The sequence below is a fragment of the Phlebotomus papatasi genome, chromosome 1 (genome assembly GCF_024763615.1).
Source record: "Phlebotomus papatasi isolate M1 chromosome 1, Ppap_2.1, whole genome shotgun sequence".
NCBI lineage: Eukaryota > Metazoa > Arthropoda > Insecta > Diptera > Psychodidae > Phlebotomus > Phlebotomus papatasi.
The window spans coordinates 56,231,030-56,250,214 of NC_077222.1; the positions used below are offsets into that span (position 1 = coordinate 56,231,030).

Genomic DNA, 19,185 nt, shown 5'->3' on the forward strand with positions numbered 1-19,185 from the left:
CAAATTATAAAACTAAAGCATTAAAAATATACAAATAAAAATGAAGTACTAAATTTATCAAGACAAAAAGCCCTGTCCAAATTGTACCATTGTCCAACTTGTACCACTGTCCAACTTGTACCACTTTACCCTATATTAGAAATAATATTCAAACTACATTTCTACCATTTTCCACTAAGTCGTCTCTTGGCTTAAGTCGTAAGTGTGTCTAGGGCATAAAGGCATATTTGCATTTACAGCTCGCGCGAAACCTAATTTGCTTTAATTTTGTCTTGTTAAGTTAAATTTAACTATATATAAATATCAAACGATTACAGCAATTTATCTGATTTTCCCACGAACCCTTCAAGGTAAACTGTGCCATCTCCCAAGAATAAAACACTTCTAAAATACTTTCGAAAATAAAATGGTAAAACAAAAGGGCATTAAGAAAAGGATGGCTCTTTTTATGTAAAAATCTTTTACTGCAGTATTTATAAGTCACACGGTATTATTTACTGTAAAGCAAATGTGAAAATTTACACAATTTTATGAGACTTCTCTAATGTTTTAATGTAAAAAAAGCATAAGACACTCCTGCGAAAAAGATTATCTCCGTGGAAGTTCTTCAAAGTCATGTGTGAGATTGATCAGTGCAATGAGAGAGGAAACGTGTACTCATAAGACCCATAAGGTACTTTCTAATAGCAATTAAGATCATGGAGCAAAATCACTAAGTACAATTTGCATTGTCTCTTCGCGTCTATTTAGCTCTTTCGGATGTGGGAGGTGATTAGATTGGTGACTAGTTAGTGAGATTTGTGTGAAATTCCGTTCCTAATTTTTCTTTTATTCCCGCGTTTTTTTTTCACACGTTGTCTGACCATCTCAAGTTGTCATTCGACAGATTGTCTCAAGTAATTCACGGTCTACAGAATGAGGGTCACTGTAAGTCTCTGCGCGGGACTACTCCTGGGCAAAGAAGCCATGTATCGATTGGGGCTCTTTAAATGTATTTGGAGAAAGTGAAATTGAATGTCTGCACGACACTCCTTCATTGTCTACACAGTAACGTGGGTTCATTTTCCTTTTGCACAATATTAGCACCACGAAGAAACTTTTGTATTTTGTTTGGAAGTGGGAAAGGCTGTTGGTTTCGTGAACTTGGACGTGACTTGAGTGAAATTAGGTGAAGATGAGACTCACCTTTGCTTCAACGATTTTCTGCTTAATCCACTCGTTTTCGGGACTTGTTTCCAGCGATACGGAGTCCATGCACATTTGACGACAGAAATTCCTCACAGCCAACCAATCCTTCTCCTTGCCCTGATTAGCTGGATCCTTCCAGGAGAAGTAGTACCTTTGAATTTGAATTATTACATTTCTCAGAGTGAATTAAAAAATCACATATTAAATGTGAATGACAAAATCACTGCGAAATTCTATCGTAATTAATTCTAGTTTTAAAAAAATAATAGTAGTAGAATAATATACAAAATAATCATTTGCTTTTTAACTATAATGCCCAACGCACAATAACTTTTGTTTTGTAAACATGTTTTTGGCATTTCAATGAGAGTGAGTGAGATCTATATCTAGTTATCTCGCTCATTCTCATAGGAAATTTTGAAAACATGTTTACAAACAAAAGTTATTCTGCGCTGGTCATAATGCCCAGCGCACAATAACTTTTGTTTTGTAAACATGTTTTTGACATTTCAGTGAGAGTGAATGAAACGTAGATCTAGTCATCTCACTCTCACTCATAGGTAATTATGAAAACGTGTTTACAAACAAAAGTTATTGTGCGCTGGGCATAAGGATCATAATGAATAAATGTAAATATTTTAAAACAAAAAGTGCATTTAGTGAATCTGACAAACCCATTGCAAAGGAGGTGATATAATAGCCCTAAAAATTTAATACTAATAAGAATACAAGCATATAAAAGTCTGTCGATCTAATACTTTACTAAAAGAATTATAAATTCATCCCATAACAAGGCAAAATTCTAGACCAAAAAATAAGTTCGATAATCCTGCTATGACGGTAATTAACATCCTATTCTTACGTTTTATATATTTTTTTCTCTTCGTAGAATCAAAGTTTAGTAAAATAAACGTAAAAATATTTATTTTAAATTTTTTTGAAAGAAAGATAATACGTCAGATCCATCAAAATTTTTAGTCAAAAGTTTAATTTTATTTTCATAGTTTCATATTACTTAAAAATAGTTAACTGGACAAATATTTAGATAATTTTAGTGTATTTACCGTTTTTTTTACAATTAAAGAAGACTAGATTTTTATCAATAAAAAAAACTATACTAAAAATAAAACACAATCCATCATAGAATTATTAAAAAGATTGTAAAAACTCTAGGGGGAAAAGAAATGCGCCAGCTTTGAAATTGGTAATTTTTCTACTACTTTTAAACGGAATAGAGCTTTACCATGATGTATTTTAGCTTCACAAATGGTTTGTAGAACTAAATTATATCATAATAAAGTCTTGTTTCAATTTAAAATAGGACAAAAAAGCTCCTTTCTAAAGCTACTTCTTTTCAAAGGTGCCCTACTTCCCCCTGAGCTAAAGTTCAATTCTAATTTTCGTAGTTACATTAAAATCTAAAATATAACAACAAATACAACGATTTTAAAATATAATTGCCTAAAACCAGGGGGGTGACATTGGCTCTGAAACCTCTGAAATATGCGACCAGTTTTTGTATAAATTTTTTCCTGTTCTCGTATACATTTCATGAGATATCTTCAAAACTACGTAGGTTGCCATTTTGGGGTTTTCGGTTGCCTATTCTATATTAAATTGGCTTTTATTTCGTATTTGTATTGTTTGCTAATTTATTCTACAATGACAGAAAATAGCTAATAAACTCAAAAGTTTTTTTTCGGCGCGCTAGAAACATATGGGAAACATAGGAAACGTCATGCCCCTGCCTAAAACAAAAAGGTATTAGGGCTAAATGAGATAATTTGGAATAATTTCTATTTTTGAATTTTGAGATGCCCTTAAAGCCCTTAAAGCTTCAGATGGGAAAAGAAAAAAAAGGAGACCACAAAGAAGTTCGAACTCTTATACTTCTTAAAAGTACTTCTTGTTTTTTTGTTTTACTTTTATCCCTAGAACAGTGAAGAAACCTCAAAATTTTAATTTAGAAGTGATTCCAAAATACCCCCTTTGTACCTTAAGTCAATTTTGTAAAACTATTTTTATTGAAAAATTCAACTTACATAATATCCTGGGTCCCGGTCAAAATCCCGAAAGCCAAAATCCCGAATTCTTAAATCTTCTGTGTCTTGGAAAATTATTCAAAGCATTTTCCCCCATATAATTTCATCCCTTTCAGGATTTTGAACATTCGGGATTTTGGCTTTTGGGATTTTGGCGTTCGGGATTTTGGCTTTCGGGATTTTGGTTTTCGGGATTTTGGCTGCCACCGATTATCCTAAGTTTACAAATTATTCAAAGTTAAATGTAGGAGAAAGTGCCCATGCTTTGCACGGTCCTAAGCTACATAATAACCAAATTTTTTCCATGTTTTTCAATAAATGTGGCTCATTATAACTATATTTTAAAAACAATGACAAACTGTCCTGTTTTTAAAATATTGCGGAATCACATTTATTCAAAAACATAGGAAAAAATTAATTGTTATGAAGCTTGGGATCGTGCAAAGCATGGGCACTTTCCCTATCGTCGTATTGTTGATCTTACAATTACGTTTGATAAAAAAAACTATAGTCTTTTAAGTCTGATGGTAAGTCCTACATTTTCTAGCTAAATTCGTAAAATGAAAATTATTGAATAATTGATTTAAATATATGATAGAATGGGGAGTAACCCTTTATGCTATGTAAGCACCTGACCATCTTTAAAAAAAATAAAATTGGCAAGTAAAAACAATTACGATTCACGATTTTTTCAATAAATTACCCAAAAAATCTTGGGTAGTCTCTTGGATTTGAGGCGGTCATTCAAAAATTTCTCAACAAAGTTTTGTAATTATTCTTATCAAAAATTTAAAATTTAAAAATTATTGAGCTTAAAAACTAACCTAAACTACTTTCTTCACTATATACGAAAACTTTATATTACATAATTTAAGAGATATTTCTCTTAAATTAAATTTAATTATTTATTTGTTAAAGAATCGGAAGTCTTTTTTTGTTTCCCCTTATCTATCTCCTATAGGGTAAAGTGATACAAGTTGGACAGGGATTTTTTCTTGATAAATACAGTACTAAATTATTTTTTAAGCCAGGAACCAAATTATAAAACTAAAGCATTGAAAATATATAAATAAAAAAGAAGTACTAAATTTATCAAAAAAAAAAGGACCTGTCCAACTTGTACCACTTTACCCTATCCAAGGTCTTAGGAATTATGGCCAATATTTTATGTTGAAAATCCTTTAAAAATCAAACACATCCATAAAAATAGATACCAAAATCATCAATCTATAAAATTATTTTTTTGTACTGCTATCAGAAGTAATTCAAATAAAAGAATTTTTATCGTTTCTTTTATCGAAAATTATTTTAAAAAAATGGAAAAATGAACAATTTTACGTAATAGATTTTAGCTACTCACCCTTTTCCATCCGGTGCTCTCTCGTGGATGATTCTCTGGGAACATCTGTCGGGAATTGGTGGTTCTAGTATGCGTCCATTCTTGAATTGGGCCACAGTACTGCCCACAAAAGTAGCCACAAGACACAAAATCACAAACTTTTGCATTATGTCTTCACTCTTTAACCTCCTTGTCTCTGTGTCTTCCAAATCTCTGGAAATAAATTATCCACAATAGGGTCAGATTAAAAATTCAACGAGCTCTCTCGAGTGGGAGTTTCTTTTTTTGCTGGAAACATTCAGAGGTCCGCGAGATTTTTAGGTGAATAACCCATGGCGAGTCTCTTTTGGAAGACTCTGCAAACTTGTTCACATTGAACTTGAAAAGCGTAATATTTCCAACAAAACTGAAGAAAATCCACTCTACTTCAGTTTTTTTTTTAAATCACAAAATCACTTGGTCTCAAGATTCACTTCTGACCTACCTGAAATTAATGTGTTTGAAGACACAATTTGAAGATCAAGATGGGATTAAGATGTAACACTAAACACACGGAAAATAAGAGACACTGAATGTTGACCCAGAGGCAAAGACTCGATGACTGACAAAAAACTCCATCATCACCACCCTAATATATAAGTGAAGAGCGAGTCAAAACATGAAGCTGGCTAAGAAGTGATTCTGGTGGGGACAAACTTACCCATACAGTCATTCCCCCAAGAGGCTGAAGATGTTCCATAAAAATTTTCACGTTTTTGGGCTCCTCGTTACAAAACAAGTGGCAAAGGAATTTTTTCTCCATCACACCTGCCACTCTTTGCTCTTTTAGCGACAAAACACATCGCATTTAATTGCAATTTATTGTTGAATTTCATCAGAGTGGCCTAAAGTGGCCTGGCCAAAGAGAAGACACTCTTGAACCTGACCAATGAATTAAATGGGCAATTGTTGGCATATATTTTTTGGTGGGAAATTACCAAAAATTGAAATATATTCGCGTGAAATAAAATTGCCAATCACCGTACAAATGGATATCGTAAATGGATTTTCCGGTGAAATTGTCAATTGAACTAAGTAAATTGGTAATTCTTTGATGCATTTACAAAAGTAACTTTTTTTTCTCTTTAAAAGTGAAGAAACTTGTTTGGAAAGCAAAACGAGTTTTAATTCTTTATTTCTGTGACTTAAATATTTTTGGGATGACTCGATAATTCAAGGAAGGGCATATAAAAAAGACTTCGATGATAAGAAGGGAATGAGCAGGAAAAAGGTTCAGATGTGATGTGGTATACATAGGAAGAAAACTGGAATGGAAGACTCGTTGTGCTTCATTTTGAATTTTTCAATGCATTTTATTTTATTTTACGCACTACGGTTTTTTTTTTAAATATTATTTTATTTTTTCAATAAAGGTATCATAAAGAGATTAATTAATTCTCAGAGCAAAAATTAAATTAGAAAATGTTATAAAAGAAAGATATGCTTAGGTTTACCAAAAATTAGAGGGGTATATTATTTAATAGTATTACAAGTTTTAATCGAACTAAAAAAAACAAACTTCACAAACTTAGAGAAGACTTAATTATTTGCTTTATTGTTGACTACAAGGACACAATATAATTTGAAAAAGTTGCATTTGAAGATATTTCATAATCATGCTAAGTAGGTCTATTTTGAAGTACCAGCACTTGACTAAAATATTAATAAGAATGGATATTTTGATTTGCATATTAAAAGTGAACACATTGTAGGTTCCATATACAGACATCTTATATACTTTTCACTTTTTTCCAATAATAAGAAAGATTTAATATTTAATTTTTCATTATGAAAAATTAAAGTTCATTTTTAACATTAAAGTCACAAAATAGGAAACTCTGGGCTCAATTCTAAGACTAAGACTAAGATTAAATTTCACGTGTCGTCTTGGGATGTTATAATTGAAGAATAAGCTTTCTGTATACTCTCTGGCCTCTTTATACATTGTTTAAAAAACATCAAAATAAAGCATTTTGATGAGATTAACGAGCATAAATGCAAGAACTTCAGAATGCTCCGTTTTTACAAAATATTTTTTCAAATTTTGTAAAGACAATAAAGTATTTTAAGCTTTCAGAGTTTATTTTACAAAATGTAATGGCCTCTACACACTAGAGGAAAATATGTCCCTATTGAAGAATTTTTCCTACACAAGTAAACGGAATTTATTTCAGTATGGACATAAATTTCTCTAGTGTGTAGAGGCCATAAGAGCGAATAATTAAATCTCATGAAATTTAGTCCAAGACATATGTAATGTACCACCGTACGGTAACCATGAATGTATTCTTTATATTTGCCAATATTATGTCTTTACATTAACCCCCTTTATCATGCGTCCACCGCTATCTCAGAGTTCGTCACCATTCACCAACCTTCAAAGCCTTCAAAGCCAAACAACAGAAATGCTTCTTCTCAGGCTGTTTGACATTCTGTTTTAACATAATTAAAAATAAATATTTAATTCGAGCTCTTAAGCATATAAAGATGTTCAATTTATTTTCCAAAATTTTCATTTCCAAATTTTAAAAATTCAGCTATTAGCACCTGTTTTTTGGAGGCGGTTTTTGAAAAAACATACTTTTCCGTGGACAAGATTTCTCACAGTATAATCATCTGAAGTCAAAATACTTAATATTTCCTATTAGCTGATGAGTTAAACTCGTACTTGAACCGTAGATATTATTTTTGCTTTGATCACAACCTATTTTAGAAGACGAAACGTAGTGTAAAATTCGTCGAAAATGCTAGGGTAAGTGTGCCAAATTTCGGCATAGGGGAGACTGGGGCACATGTAACCATTTTCGATAGATGCGAATTTGAGGTGATTTTCCAAGGACACCGTGATTTTTTGAAAAATATTTCTTAGCTCATGTTTTACCCTTGGGTATAGGCAATTCGTCGAGGGTAATGCGGATGCTGGAAAACAATTGAGTTTTCCATAAAAATAAAATTTGTGTCACTGTGCATTTTTCTCTTTTCACAAAATACCTGGGGTAGAAGTAACCACTTTCTGGGGAGGATGTAAACACCTTTTTTCCCACCCTTGAAATTAACTTTGCACCACTCTCGATTATTTTAATTACTTAAGAGATATATAAAGACTGTATATTTTTCAAAAAATCATGACACTTTTTACAAAGAATAATTAAAATAGCAAAAAAACTAAAAGCATGCATATCAAAGACATTTTTCAATGGATTTTCCCCATATTTTGACATCATGTGACTTTTTATTGAACACCGTGCCACCAATTTTTTTCGTAATCTATAAATTATAGATATTTCGCATGAAGGTCAATTTCCCGCTCTTTTACCTACTCATTTTGTGTAATTGAAATTGCCTGATTACATCTACCCCAAATGCTGTTTTCTGACCAACTATTAATTCTTTTGAAAAAATGAGAATCTCAATTTGTCTAGTAAATCCATAAATATAATCCTAAAAGATGTAGGAAAGAACTGGTATTGCTACATTTCGATTATTTTACACAGTTTTCAATTTCCAGGTGGAAATCCAAATGAACAAAATAATCGAAATATCAACATTTTCGGGAAAAATGATTTTTATTTTTAAAGTATTAGGATTTTATTGACCAATTCATCTGTGGACATACATCCCCATGGTATCTATGAATGTTTATGGGTTTTATCCTCTGGAGTCTTAAAATCAATGAAAAAAATTACAGTGTTTACATCTACCCCAGTTTACTACTGCCCCAGTTCCCCCTAGTTGCATGCAAGCGCCAAAGTCTCAAGTTTGAAATGTAATATCTTTAATAGAAATTGATTATTTTATTCCTTCTCCTTAAGCAGTGTTGCTTAGAACCTTGTAGACAGTCTATCGTCTTTATTTACTCTAAAATCATTCTTAATACATTTTAAAATGAATAAAAATGTAGACATAGCTTTGGTGCCCTATTTCGGCCACTTTCATTCTCATAGTTCCTTGCCCTTTAGGAATTCTTCCAATGGCTTTTTCACGTCATCTAGTTTGTCGAAGCTACATTTTTTGTTATTCTTTTGCATTGTATTATCTCTAGAGTATGTAAAAACTAAAAATTCATGGAAATTCGAGGAACAAAAAATGTGGCCGAAATTTCAAGCTGGCCGGAATTTGGCACACTTACCCTATGTTTTTTGATTTTGAAATGATTTTGTGATTTACGAATCAATTTGATTTTTTCGTAGACCAGTAAGCACAAAAGATCATGCGAAAAACTAATTCACAGAGAGTTCTATCTATTTTTTTTTATAAAATTCTCTCATAAATTCAAATTTCATTTTAAGAGAAAACGTACCCTTCCATTATGCCCTAGACACACTTAGGACTTAAGCCGAGAGTCGACTTATTGGAAAATGATGGAAATGTAGTTTGACCATTATCTCTAATATAATTACGCTAAGCCGTCTTTCGGTTAATCCCCAGGTCTGCAAAGGCCCTTATGAGGTTATCTCATCAACTAACAGGAAATATTTAGTTTTTTGACGTGAGATGAATATAACTCTGAGAAAGAAATCCTGTCCACCGAAAAGTATGTTTAAAAAAAGGTCTCCGAAAATCAGGTCTCAACGGCTGATTTTTCAAAGTTTTTAAATGAAACACTGAGAGAAATCCGAGAAAGTTAAAATTACATTCCGGAAATGTTTATTTTACCCTGAAGTATTGATCCGAAATCGGTGTAAATATTATGCTTTTTAGATGTATTAAGGGTTAAAGTTACCCTTTTTCATGTTAATTTTACCCTTAAAAAGGTGTAAAATTAACATTGAAAAAATGTTGATATATTTTTACACCTAAAAAGTGTTACAGTTATGAGGAAAAAAAGTTAATCGCATCCCCTTTTTTGCTCAGTGAAATATCAGAAAATATAGTTTAAATATTATACTTTTGTATGCTTAAGAAATTTAATAAAAATAAAAATTTATTATATTGAAAAAAAAAAAAAACAGAAAATATGGTGATTTCCAGTTTTCTTGAGCCACGTAACCGCTTAAAGGATATTTTTCCAGTTTAGTAAGTGGCTTGCACTGGAGTATATTAAAGGAAAAGAAACCATCAGATAAGACTCATGGAAGATACGACAATGAATTTAGGATTTAGCACGTGTTGTTGCCAGTACAGAAAGGTAATGATTAAAATTTAGGAAGTTAGAATTATTAAAATTCAGAAAATGAAATTCAATTGAATTTAAAAGATGAATTCCGCTAAGTTTGCATTGGAAAAACGAATCTTTGTGATCTGTACGTTATTTATAATACTTTTTTTTACTATCCATTTATAAAATATTCATATTTTGTGAAGAAAAGGATCCTAAAAACCTCTACTCAGCACACTAAGAGCAATTTCTTTAAAAAATGCCTTTTTAAAGCAAATTTCCCCTATCCTTGTAAGCAGAAACGTCGGAATTTAGAAAAAAAAGCAATTTTTGACGAAAATTGCTTCCAGTGTGTAGACTGTAGACACCATAATAAATGTAAAAAAGGATGTAAAATGTTAACAATAGAGTAAATCGTTAATTTTTTCGAAGTTAATTGGCATCTTCTGGTCCGTAGCGTTCTTAGCTCCGGTCCTAAGAAATATCTTAGATTAAAAAAAAACATCCTCTTACAGTAGATTCTACCTTATCCGTAAGAACGGGATCAAATTGTCACACGGATTATTGGCCTCTACACACTAGAGAAATTTATGCCCATATTGAAGAGTTTTTTCTATTCAAGCATAGGGAATTTGCTTCAATATGGACATAACTTTCTCTAGTGTGTAGAGACCATAAGAGATTGATATCGATACATCAAATCTTTTGAAATCCAACGTTTTTTTGGTTACGTAAAAAGTTTGGCAAAAGTTGACCAAAGCGTTATTTTCCCTGAATTTTTATACATTCCAAAAAAAGTAACAGTGAGATGGAATCATAGAAGTAGATTAAAGTACATTTTACTTTAAAAAAAAACTATTTTACGTCACCTGGGCAGAGTTCACGGGTAAGCGAGAGTCTACTGTAGTTCAACCCGAAAATTCAGATTTTTATCAATTAAGGTAAAGTGCCTTCGAGTCAACCGGTTCCTAGACTCGACCGGTGGTCAATATTTGAATGTTTGATGGTGAATTTCTATAAAATTATCACTGATTCGTATTTATTTATGGAATAATTGACCTATTAATGTTACATCATACGCCAAATATTAGTGCAAATATAAATAAATTGAATAAATAACTCTACCGGTCGAATTGAGGAACCGGTCGACTTGAGGGAACTTTACCTTATTAAGCTACAAAAAGAGCTTTTCCCAGAATATTCATATTTTTCTTTAGGTACTCAGAGTACCAAAAAATGCCAAAGAGTTAAGGGTCATGGTATGCTGGCTGAGCGTGAAAATTATGGAGATAAATTTTTAGAAATTCTTTCCTGCTGTTTTCTATTTTCATAAAATATCATTTATCTTCAAGAAAATTTTTTCAGGTCAAAATGTTAGCATTTTAATAGCTCACAAATGCAAAATTTGTAATTAAAAAGTGATTTTGTCAAAAGTATGATCATAAATGATAATTTACATTAAGCTCATAAAGCAGAAATTTCGCTATTATTATGTCTCTTTTGACGATAAGCCTAGAGATAACTTAATGTAGTAACAGCCAATCAAACTTAATGCAGCAATGCAGTAATATTATTGCACGTATACCTTTTAGGGATAGGACTGATCTACTAACTAACTAACTATCCGACAAGTCTGTGAGGCATAATTCTTATCAAGCAAGTTGCATGTTAATTATCCTCAATTGTATTTTTTTTTTAATTTTCGCGTATTTTAAATATTTATTATTTTGAAAGATTTTATTTAAGTCCAGAACGAAGGAATTAGTTTTAAAAACATAAAATTAAAAATTCAATAATCATTTTTTTGATTTTGTAGAAGGGAAAATATTGCACAGAGATATGAGCTGAATGAATGAACATGAACTATAGGGGATAGTTAGGCACATTTTATTTGACGAAACTTTGAAATTGGGTTTTTTCCTATTTTTAAATGAAACTGGACCTTAGGGACCTTATTATGATATATTGTTTGAACAAATCAATTTCGAATCTAAATTACAACATGATAAGGCTGCATTCCATTAAAAATTGGAGGAAAAGCCCAATTTTAAAACTGCCCCAATTTAAAAGTGCCCCACTTTCCCCAGAAAATAACTATGTTTTGTTTCTCCCTTATAAGCAACTATCTGGAAATATATAGCACAATTCCCAGAAAATAAATTAGAATAGAATAGATAATAGAATATTTATTTGGTTAATGCCCCGGTTGAATGCAACAAGTTGGGACTATACAATATTAACATTTTAATATAAAAGACAGATATGTTTAGAACAAAAAGTATACAATCAGATGCTTAACAAGACGAAAAAAATGGAAGTGCTACAGAGTTGTGATAAAAATTACTTAAATATTTAAATTTTAATATTATTAATTTAGCGTTTGATTGGCAGATGATATCATTAAGTGTTGAATAAAGTTTCTTTTATTTATTTGTGGATTTGTTGCTACGAATTCATTGAATGCTTTAATGGAAAAGTACGTCAATCCACTTTAATTATTATCTAAATATTTCTAAAGTAAAAAAACACAGAATCTTAATTTACAAAGTGACCTATTTCTTAGTTATCATTTCCCTAATCACCTAGATACTAACCTTGACCACGAAATGCATCAAATTGACTTGAGAGATGAGTGGTCAAATAAGAAAAAAAATGAACACATCCAACGGATATTGACTTCTTTTCTCCCTTTGTCGCATTAAAGTTGGGAGAAAGCTCTTCTTCGTTTTGTTAGCTAATGACGCAAAGAAAACACATAAATTATTGCTTCCTCTCTGTGGCAAGATGTACCTACAAAATATAGACAGAGAAGATACTCTTTTTCTTGCATTCTTCACGATTTCTTCACTCTTTGCTGAGTTATTCGCTTTTAACGTTCAATGGATCATTTTTTTCTCTCCTTCACTTTTGATCTCATGATCGCAATTCTATGAATGAATGAAGGTGTGTGGTTTTAGTGGCAAAAAATAAAGCCTGAAGATAGTATTATCTAACACTTTTATGACAAACACTTTAATTTAATTTTGGCGTCGAGAGACACTGAAAAGTGTTTGAGTTTGAGAAGGAAAAGAGTGAAATGAAGAAGATTGTTGACCATGATTCACGATCATGATCAATTCATTTCGACTGTCGTGTTTACTAGTGATATACAATGCAACATGCGAGAGATGCGCGGCCTTTTTGCGCGCGAAAAAACGAAAAGGAGGAAATTTTGAATTCTCGGAGGGAGCAAGTGCAATATTTACAATGGAGAAAGTATCAACCGAGACACGATAATTTGTGCCAAAGATGTTGGTGATACGTGTGGAAAGACAGCATTATTTTTTTTGCCAAACGCTCGTGCAGTATTGCAAGGTTTACCACCTCTTTGGTGCTGGTCAACACCTCGTGATTGATATGGAAATTGAACAGGTATCGAGACAATGAGTGAAGTATTTGTTAGCATTTGGTTGTTAATACAGAAGTCCAGTGGAAATTGGGTGAAGGAATGTTATTAAACATTTTTTCTCTGCATATTTGGCTTTGGGTGATGGAGTGCGTGTAAGCATACACCTCAATTCAATTGTTACGTGGAGGAGACAAGTCCAAGAGAGGAAGAGAGTCACAATTGTATAATAGAAGACGATTGTCTCTTTTAGACATTCTTGTCCAATTTCGATCACGTTCCATGCTAATCAAATAAATTCAACTCTTTCGAAATGCGCGGGGAATTTTTCTGCGAACACTGCGAAGGTAAAGTCCACTTGCAAATGCTTGAGGGACAAATAGGCGCGGACTCAGGTGCCCATCTAATGCATTATCGTGTCTTTCGTGTTTGCCCAGAAAAATTAAATCACCGACCTTCGGTACTAGTGACAAGTTTGTGGGAATTTTTCCCTCAAATATTTACAGTCACTGAAAAAATAATAGAGTCACACTTTTTATTTGAAAATCATTTTTTCAATAACTTAGTATTCTTTTTGACTTGTGTATAGAACGAAAATATTGAAACTTTAAAAATAATTTTGAAAACTTAACACTTTCCATTACATTAAAATAGTAGGGGAGACAGGGGTAGAATTAGCCAGCATATGAAATTTTTCATTACGGATAATTTGTAAAGAAAATGTTTGTATCAAGCTTCCAAATGAATAGGAAGGGAAGTATATACTTCAAATAAACAGTGATTTCCTCAATATTCCTTCTAAGCCAAACTACAGTAGACTCTCTCAAATTCGGGCATATGGGACTGAAATGTCAGCCGAATTAGACAGAAATTCGGGCGACAAACTTTTTGAAATGCAACGATTTTTTATTCATGTGCATATAATATTGAGTTTACACACTCATATATAACGTAAATTGCATGAAAATCCCTCAATACTGCAAAATCACATCTAAACTAAGACAAACCATGCCAAATTTGAGCATATTTGGTTCATTTGATAATCATAATCCAACTTGAAAAATGACAACAAACTTTTTTCAAATGTAACCGCTGTTCGAATTAAAAAGTAGCCCGATTTTAAAAGAGCCGAATTTGCGAGAGTCTACTGTATAACATCCCAATATCTAATTCTAAATGTATCTAATCTGTTCCGGTCTCCTTTACACAAAATAACATCTGCAGGTTTTGAGTGCAAAGAAATGAATAAATAGAATAAATAGATGGTTCCGTGAATGCAAGTGACTTTATCTCCTGCGGGTGACTTTGACAACCTCCCGTTCATAAGCTTTTCTTTATTTCTAGAACTTAAGGATGGTTACCGATTCAATCTACCATGTCTGATCGATGAAGACCATTTTTACTCTTTAGAAATAAAGAAAAGTTTACGAACAGGGTGGTGTCAAAGACACCTGCAGGGGACAAAATCACTCGTACTTACCGTTACTAAATTATGTTTCAAAATTACCTAATTTATTATTCTTACGATCCTTACAAACATTTCACTGAAAAGATATCATTTTGTTATCTAGAATAAGAATTCTTTCTTAGAAATGACATATCAGAATTGTAATATAGTTTAAGTTACTATTTCACTGTAAATTTATATGATAAATTTTGTCTATCGGACAAGTAAAGCTATACTTTGTTGCAATACCTGAATTAAAACTTGCCAGATTTGGAAATAAAATTTGATTTGCAAGATATTAAATTTTAAACTGTAAAATATTGATTTTTTTTAGAAAAACATGTTGAATTTATGAAGATATAGCTGGTTGCTACTAAAATGAAAAATTCTTTTTTTTTTAATTTTCCTAAACTTACTTTATGATACTAATGTTTTTAAAGCTCTGAATTGAGTATAATGATCTATATAATTTATAATTATGAATAGGTGAAAAATCTCAATTTCAAAGGTGCCCCACTTCCCCCTACTTGCATCCAACTTCTTACTAATCAGTTTTATTTTAAAGTTATAAAATTTGAGAAGCATAGGGTAAGCGTACCAAATTTCGGCATAGTTGTATGCAAGGGCCAAAGTTTTTTTTTTTATGCAACCGAAGACCTAGTCGGGAAGGCTCTTCTATGTATTCAATTCCCCAGAGGTATTAACGGTCCTTCTGGATCCCGTTTCCACGATGAAGTATCAGACCACCTCAATTTTCAATTTTCAAGTCTCAATTTTTAAATGTAACCTTTTTAATATAAACTGATTTTTTTGTTACATCTTTTTAAGGAGTGTTGCTTGGAATTTTGTAGATACTTTACCGTCTTTGTTTTCGTTAAAATCATTCTTAATACGGTAGAGTCAGCCCTTTGGCCATGTAAGCACTTTTGGCCACCTAAAGTAAAATCACATTGTAAGGCAATTATGAGTTTATTTAGAACAAAAAAATGGGTCTTATTTCGTGACCTCTAATCTAACGAATCAGAAAACCATATTTGATTTTGTATCGACTTGATTAATTCTAAGTTATTAAAAGAAATTGTCGACAAGGTAAACAATCACTAAAAAAACATGGGAATCTTAAGAAACTTGTTAATGTTAAGAGAAATTGTTTTGCATTATTTCATATTTTTGAGGAAAGTTTTTGATGTAATTCAATGAAAGTCCATTTCTTAATTAACTAAATTTTATTGTGATATCATCCTTAATAATACAGTGCCCGCTTTGTAATCCGGATGATTGGGAGACAATATGACAGATGTCCGCTTCGTAATCCGGATGGATTTTTTGAATTTGTTCAACGTCTCGAAAATATAATACAAATTTTTTTTCTAGAATTAGAATAGAAGTTTTAAAGAAGTTTAAAAAGACATAATTAGAGAATTCTAAACTATTATACTTGATTTATTAAACAAAAACTTCAGAAGATAATTCATTTTCATTACTGAATACTCGTGCATGCATAACCTCAAAATTATTTTAAATGTAACCGTCGATAACTCGTCCGGATTACGGCGATCCGGATTAGAGAGCGGGCACTGTAAATGAAAATCGGATGTGGCCAAAAGAGCATACTTTTTTCCGTTGTGTAAGTACTTTTGGCCATTCATTTTCCCATACATTTTACACGTGGCGCACCTCGCGGATCGTAAAAACTATCGTGACTTTTGACTGATTTTTACATCAAATAGGAAATGTGCAAAAAGTCGTTTAAAATACTCTAATAATCACATAAAATTGGTGTTAAATAAGTGCTTAAGACTTGTGCTGTGTATTTGTGAAAGTTTTCGAGAGCTATTTCTTCTCTTATTTTATTGAAATTCTATTGGAAACAAGTGGCCAAAAGTGCTTATACATAATGGCCAAAAGTGCTTACAAAGTGGCCAAAAGTATTGAAACATGCATAGTTGCATAAAATGAATTTTTCACTAAAATATCCAAATAATTTTGGGAATTCTCTTGGATTATTAGGAAGAAACGGCTTTAAGGTATGTTTCTACAAAATTTCATTTTATTTAAATAAAGATTATAAAAATTACAAGCACATGAAACGTTAAAATGGCCAAAAGTACTTACTCCACCCTACATTTTAAAATGAATAAATATATAGTCATAGCTTGTAATAATTCAGCCACCTTGTTTCTCATAATTTCCTGACCTTCCGGAATTCTTTCACATTATTCCGGAGTTTTTTCATATTTATCTCGTTCGCCGAAGTGACATTTTTGTTTTTTTTTTGCATTGTATAATATCTTTAGTATGCAGAAACAAAAAAAAATATTAATTTTCACCATCGAATTTTTCATTGATCGACCAAGTTTTCCAATGAAAAACACAATGAGGTGACTGTTGTTTATTCGTTTTGTTTAATATTTATGTCATATTTCTGGCTAATTTTAGTTAAATTAAGTGCTAATCTTTATTGTCAACAGTACGTGAAGTTTTCAAATGAAATAATTACCTATTTCGTGAACAAAAGGGGTTTTTCTAAAGTGTCTGCAAATGCTTCAATAGGAAACCCCGGAAATATGATTTTTTTGGAGAGATTTTCTAATTGTTTTAGATGGGAAAGGAGAAAAGACCAGGAATAAGAACAAATCCTGCACTCAAGAGCAACTCAACAAGGTTTTAGAAGCCTTTGGTCGCGGTTTCACTTACACTGTTTGTCTCCAATTAGAAACTTTCCCTTGTCTCCATTTGGATTAATATGTTTCCAATAGAAGCATTTTACGCTCGCGTATTTTTCTTGTATTTAAGAAGTTTTCAAATTATATCTAAAGAATTTTCACTAAACAGTAACATTCTAGAAGAGTCAAGGAGCAAATTTATGTAATTCTCTTCAGAAAAAATATGAACTTAATGTGTTGAATGTTCTGTCAAAGTTAAAGCGTCCGGAAATGGTTTTGAATTAGGACATTTACCCTATTTTGGACACCTTGCTTGTAATTTTTAATACTTCTTATTAGGACTCTCATTCTAGTCTATTTAAATAAATGTTTCAGGGAATGTGTCTATACTTTGATTAACTGAATCATTTTACTGTGTAATTTTATTTTAGTCCCGAATTATTGTAAGTAGAGAAAATCGGTTAATAAGGATGACTCTATAAATTTTACAGGGAGTGTAATTTTTTTTCTAAGAAATCTCTTTTAGAATAAAATAGGAAAATAAACTTTATTTCTTTGAAAAAATACAACGTTTTATTGTACTTGATGTCTTTTCATTTGCTGGGGGATACTTCTTCATTGTCAGACTCTCCATTCTCCTCATCTACCTCAATTTCTGCTTCACCACCTTCCAGTCTCTTCAAGTGAGTCTTGAGAACAATACACTTTGTCAGTATGCAATCGCAGGGAATCGGATGGTCCACTTCATCGGCATCAATTTGATCAAGCTGAAGAGTGTACCTGAAAAAAAAAAGAGAATTGAAATTGTCTGCAACTGAAAGTCTCCTGGAGATTATCTAAAATTCTCTCACCCTCTAGCTGATGATGGATTGCGCTTGATAGACAGCTCATAGGCCATCGCTTCGTTTGGCTCAACTGTGAGAATTGAAGTGTCCGGAAGGACGATGACTGTCTGTTTCCAATGAGTTGCCTCAGCTCTTGGACTTGTGCTCAGTGTTATGGGAAGATTGTCTCCCACCGACGGAAAGGTGCATTCAAACCAAATACAGACACCTTGAAAATTACCATAATCTTGCGCCAGCATCAAAAATGTCTCACTGATATCATCTACATCTTCCCTAGTCACAGTCTTGAGGTCAATCCATGCCAGTAATTCACCGGAATGCAACAATTGCGAAGGATGCAACTGCATGATTTCTGGTTTGATGGATTTCTGAGCTCGCAATCTTTGACCAAATGATGCCATTCTCACGCCAGAAAACTCCTCCCACACCTCAAACATTTGAGGAAGTTGACATGGAGCAGTATAAATTGATGCTGTGTCCGGAAACATCAGCCCATCCTTTTTCAGGAAATTATCCCGGGCAAACAAATAGGATTCCAACATGCTTTCATGCACTAAGTAGAATCCCATCCATTCGGATACAATAATATCTACCCCTTCCACTCCCTCAGGTAACTTAAAATCTTCAACTTTCCCGTGAAATACCTCAATAATCTCTCCAAAATCATTCTCAGAAACAATTTCTTCTGCTAAATTTGCTACATTACTGGCTTCCACGGCAAAGACTCTCTTTGCACCGGCTTTGGCACAAAACAGAGACAAGATCCCCGTGCCACATCCAATGTCCATTACAGTCCTGTCTCTAAAGAGTGCTTCATTCTGCAGGATGGCATCCCGATAAGCTCCAGTTCTGGCTTCATCTCCAAGCATTAATTCATGAATCTGAAAAACAATTTGTTTACATTTTACAACCAGCCGGTGATTGTTTTAATGGCTTTTTCTTACCTCCAAATTCTCATAGCTCAGAAAATATTCATCTGTAGCAGTCTCTCTGGTAGTCTCCTTCATTTTGCACTGGAAAATTCACCTTAAACACAGTTTTAATGAAGGAAATTGGAAAATACACAACGCAGTACACAAAAACACGTGCAATTGACAGTTCAATCGCAGCCAACTTCACGCACAACACTGCCAGCA

At 32.4% G+C, this 19,185-nt stretch overlaps 2 protein-coding genes across 2 annotated transcripts; both read right to left on the bottom strand.

Annotated features, from left to right (window-relative positions):
- Positions 1–1,185: 1,185 nt before the first annotated feature.
- LOC129808733 (uncharacterized) lies at positions 1,186–4,782 on the bottom strand (the record flags this gene model as incomplete). Its single annotated transcript, XM_055858530.1, is given in 2 exon segments — positions 1,186–1,339; positions 4,591–4,782. Coding segments are annotated over 2 exon segments (300 nt in total), but the record flags the coding sequence as incomplete, so codon positions are not given.
- A 12,942-nt stretch (positions 4,783–17,724) lies between these two features.
- On the bottom strand, positions 17,725–19,178 carry LOC129808471 (uncharacterized). The gene is made up of 3 exons (XM_055858252.1): positions 18,994–19,178; positions 18,056–18,930; positions 17,725–17,984 (listed from the first exon to the last, which is right to left on the bottom strand). Exons 1-3 carry the CDS (start codon positions 19,054–19,056, stop codon positions 17,798–17,800), a joined length of 1,125 nt encoding a protein of 374 aa, XP_055714227.1. The 5' UTR covers positions 19,057–19,178; the 3' UTR covers positions 17,725–17,797.
- Positions 19,179–19,185: the final 7 nt, after the last annotated feature.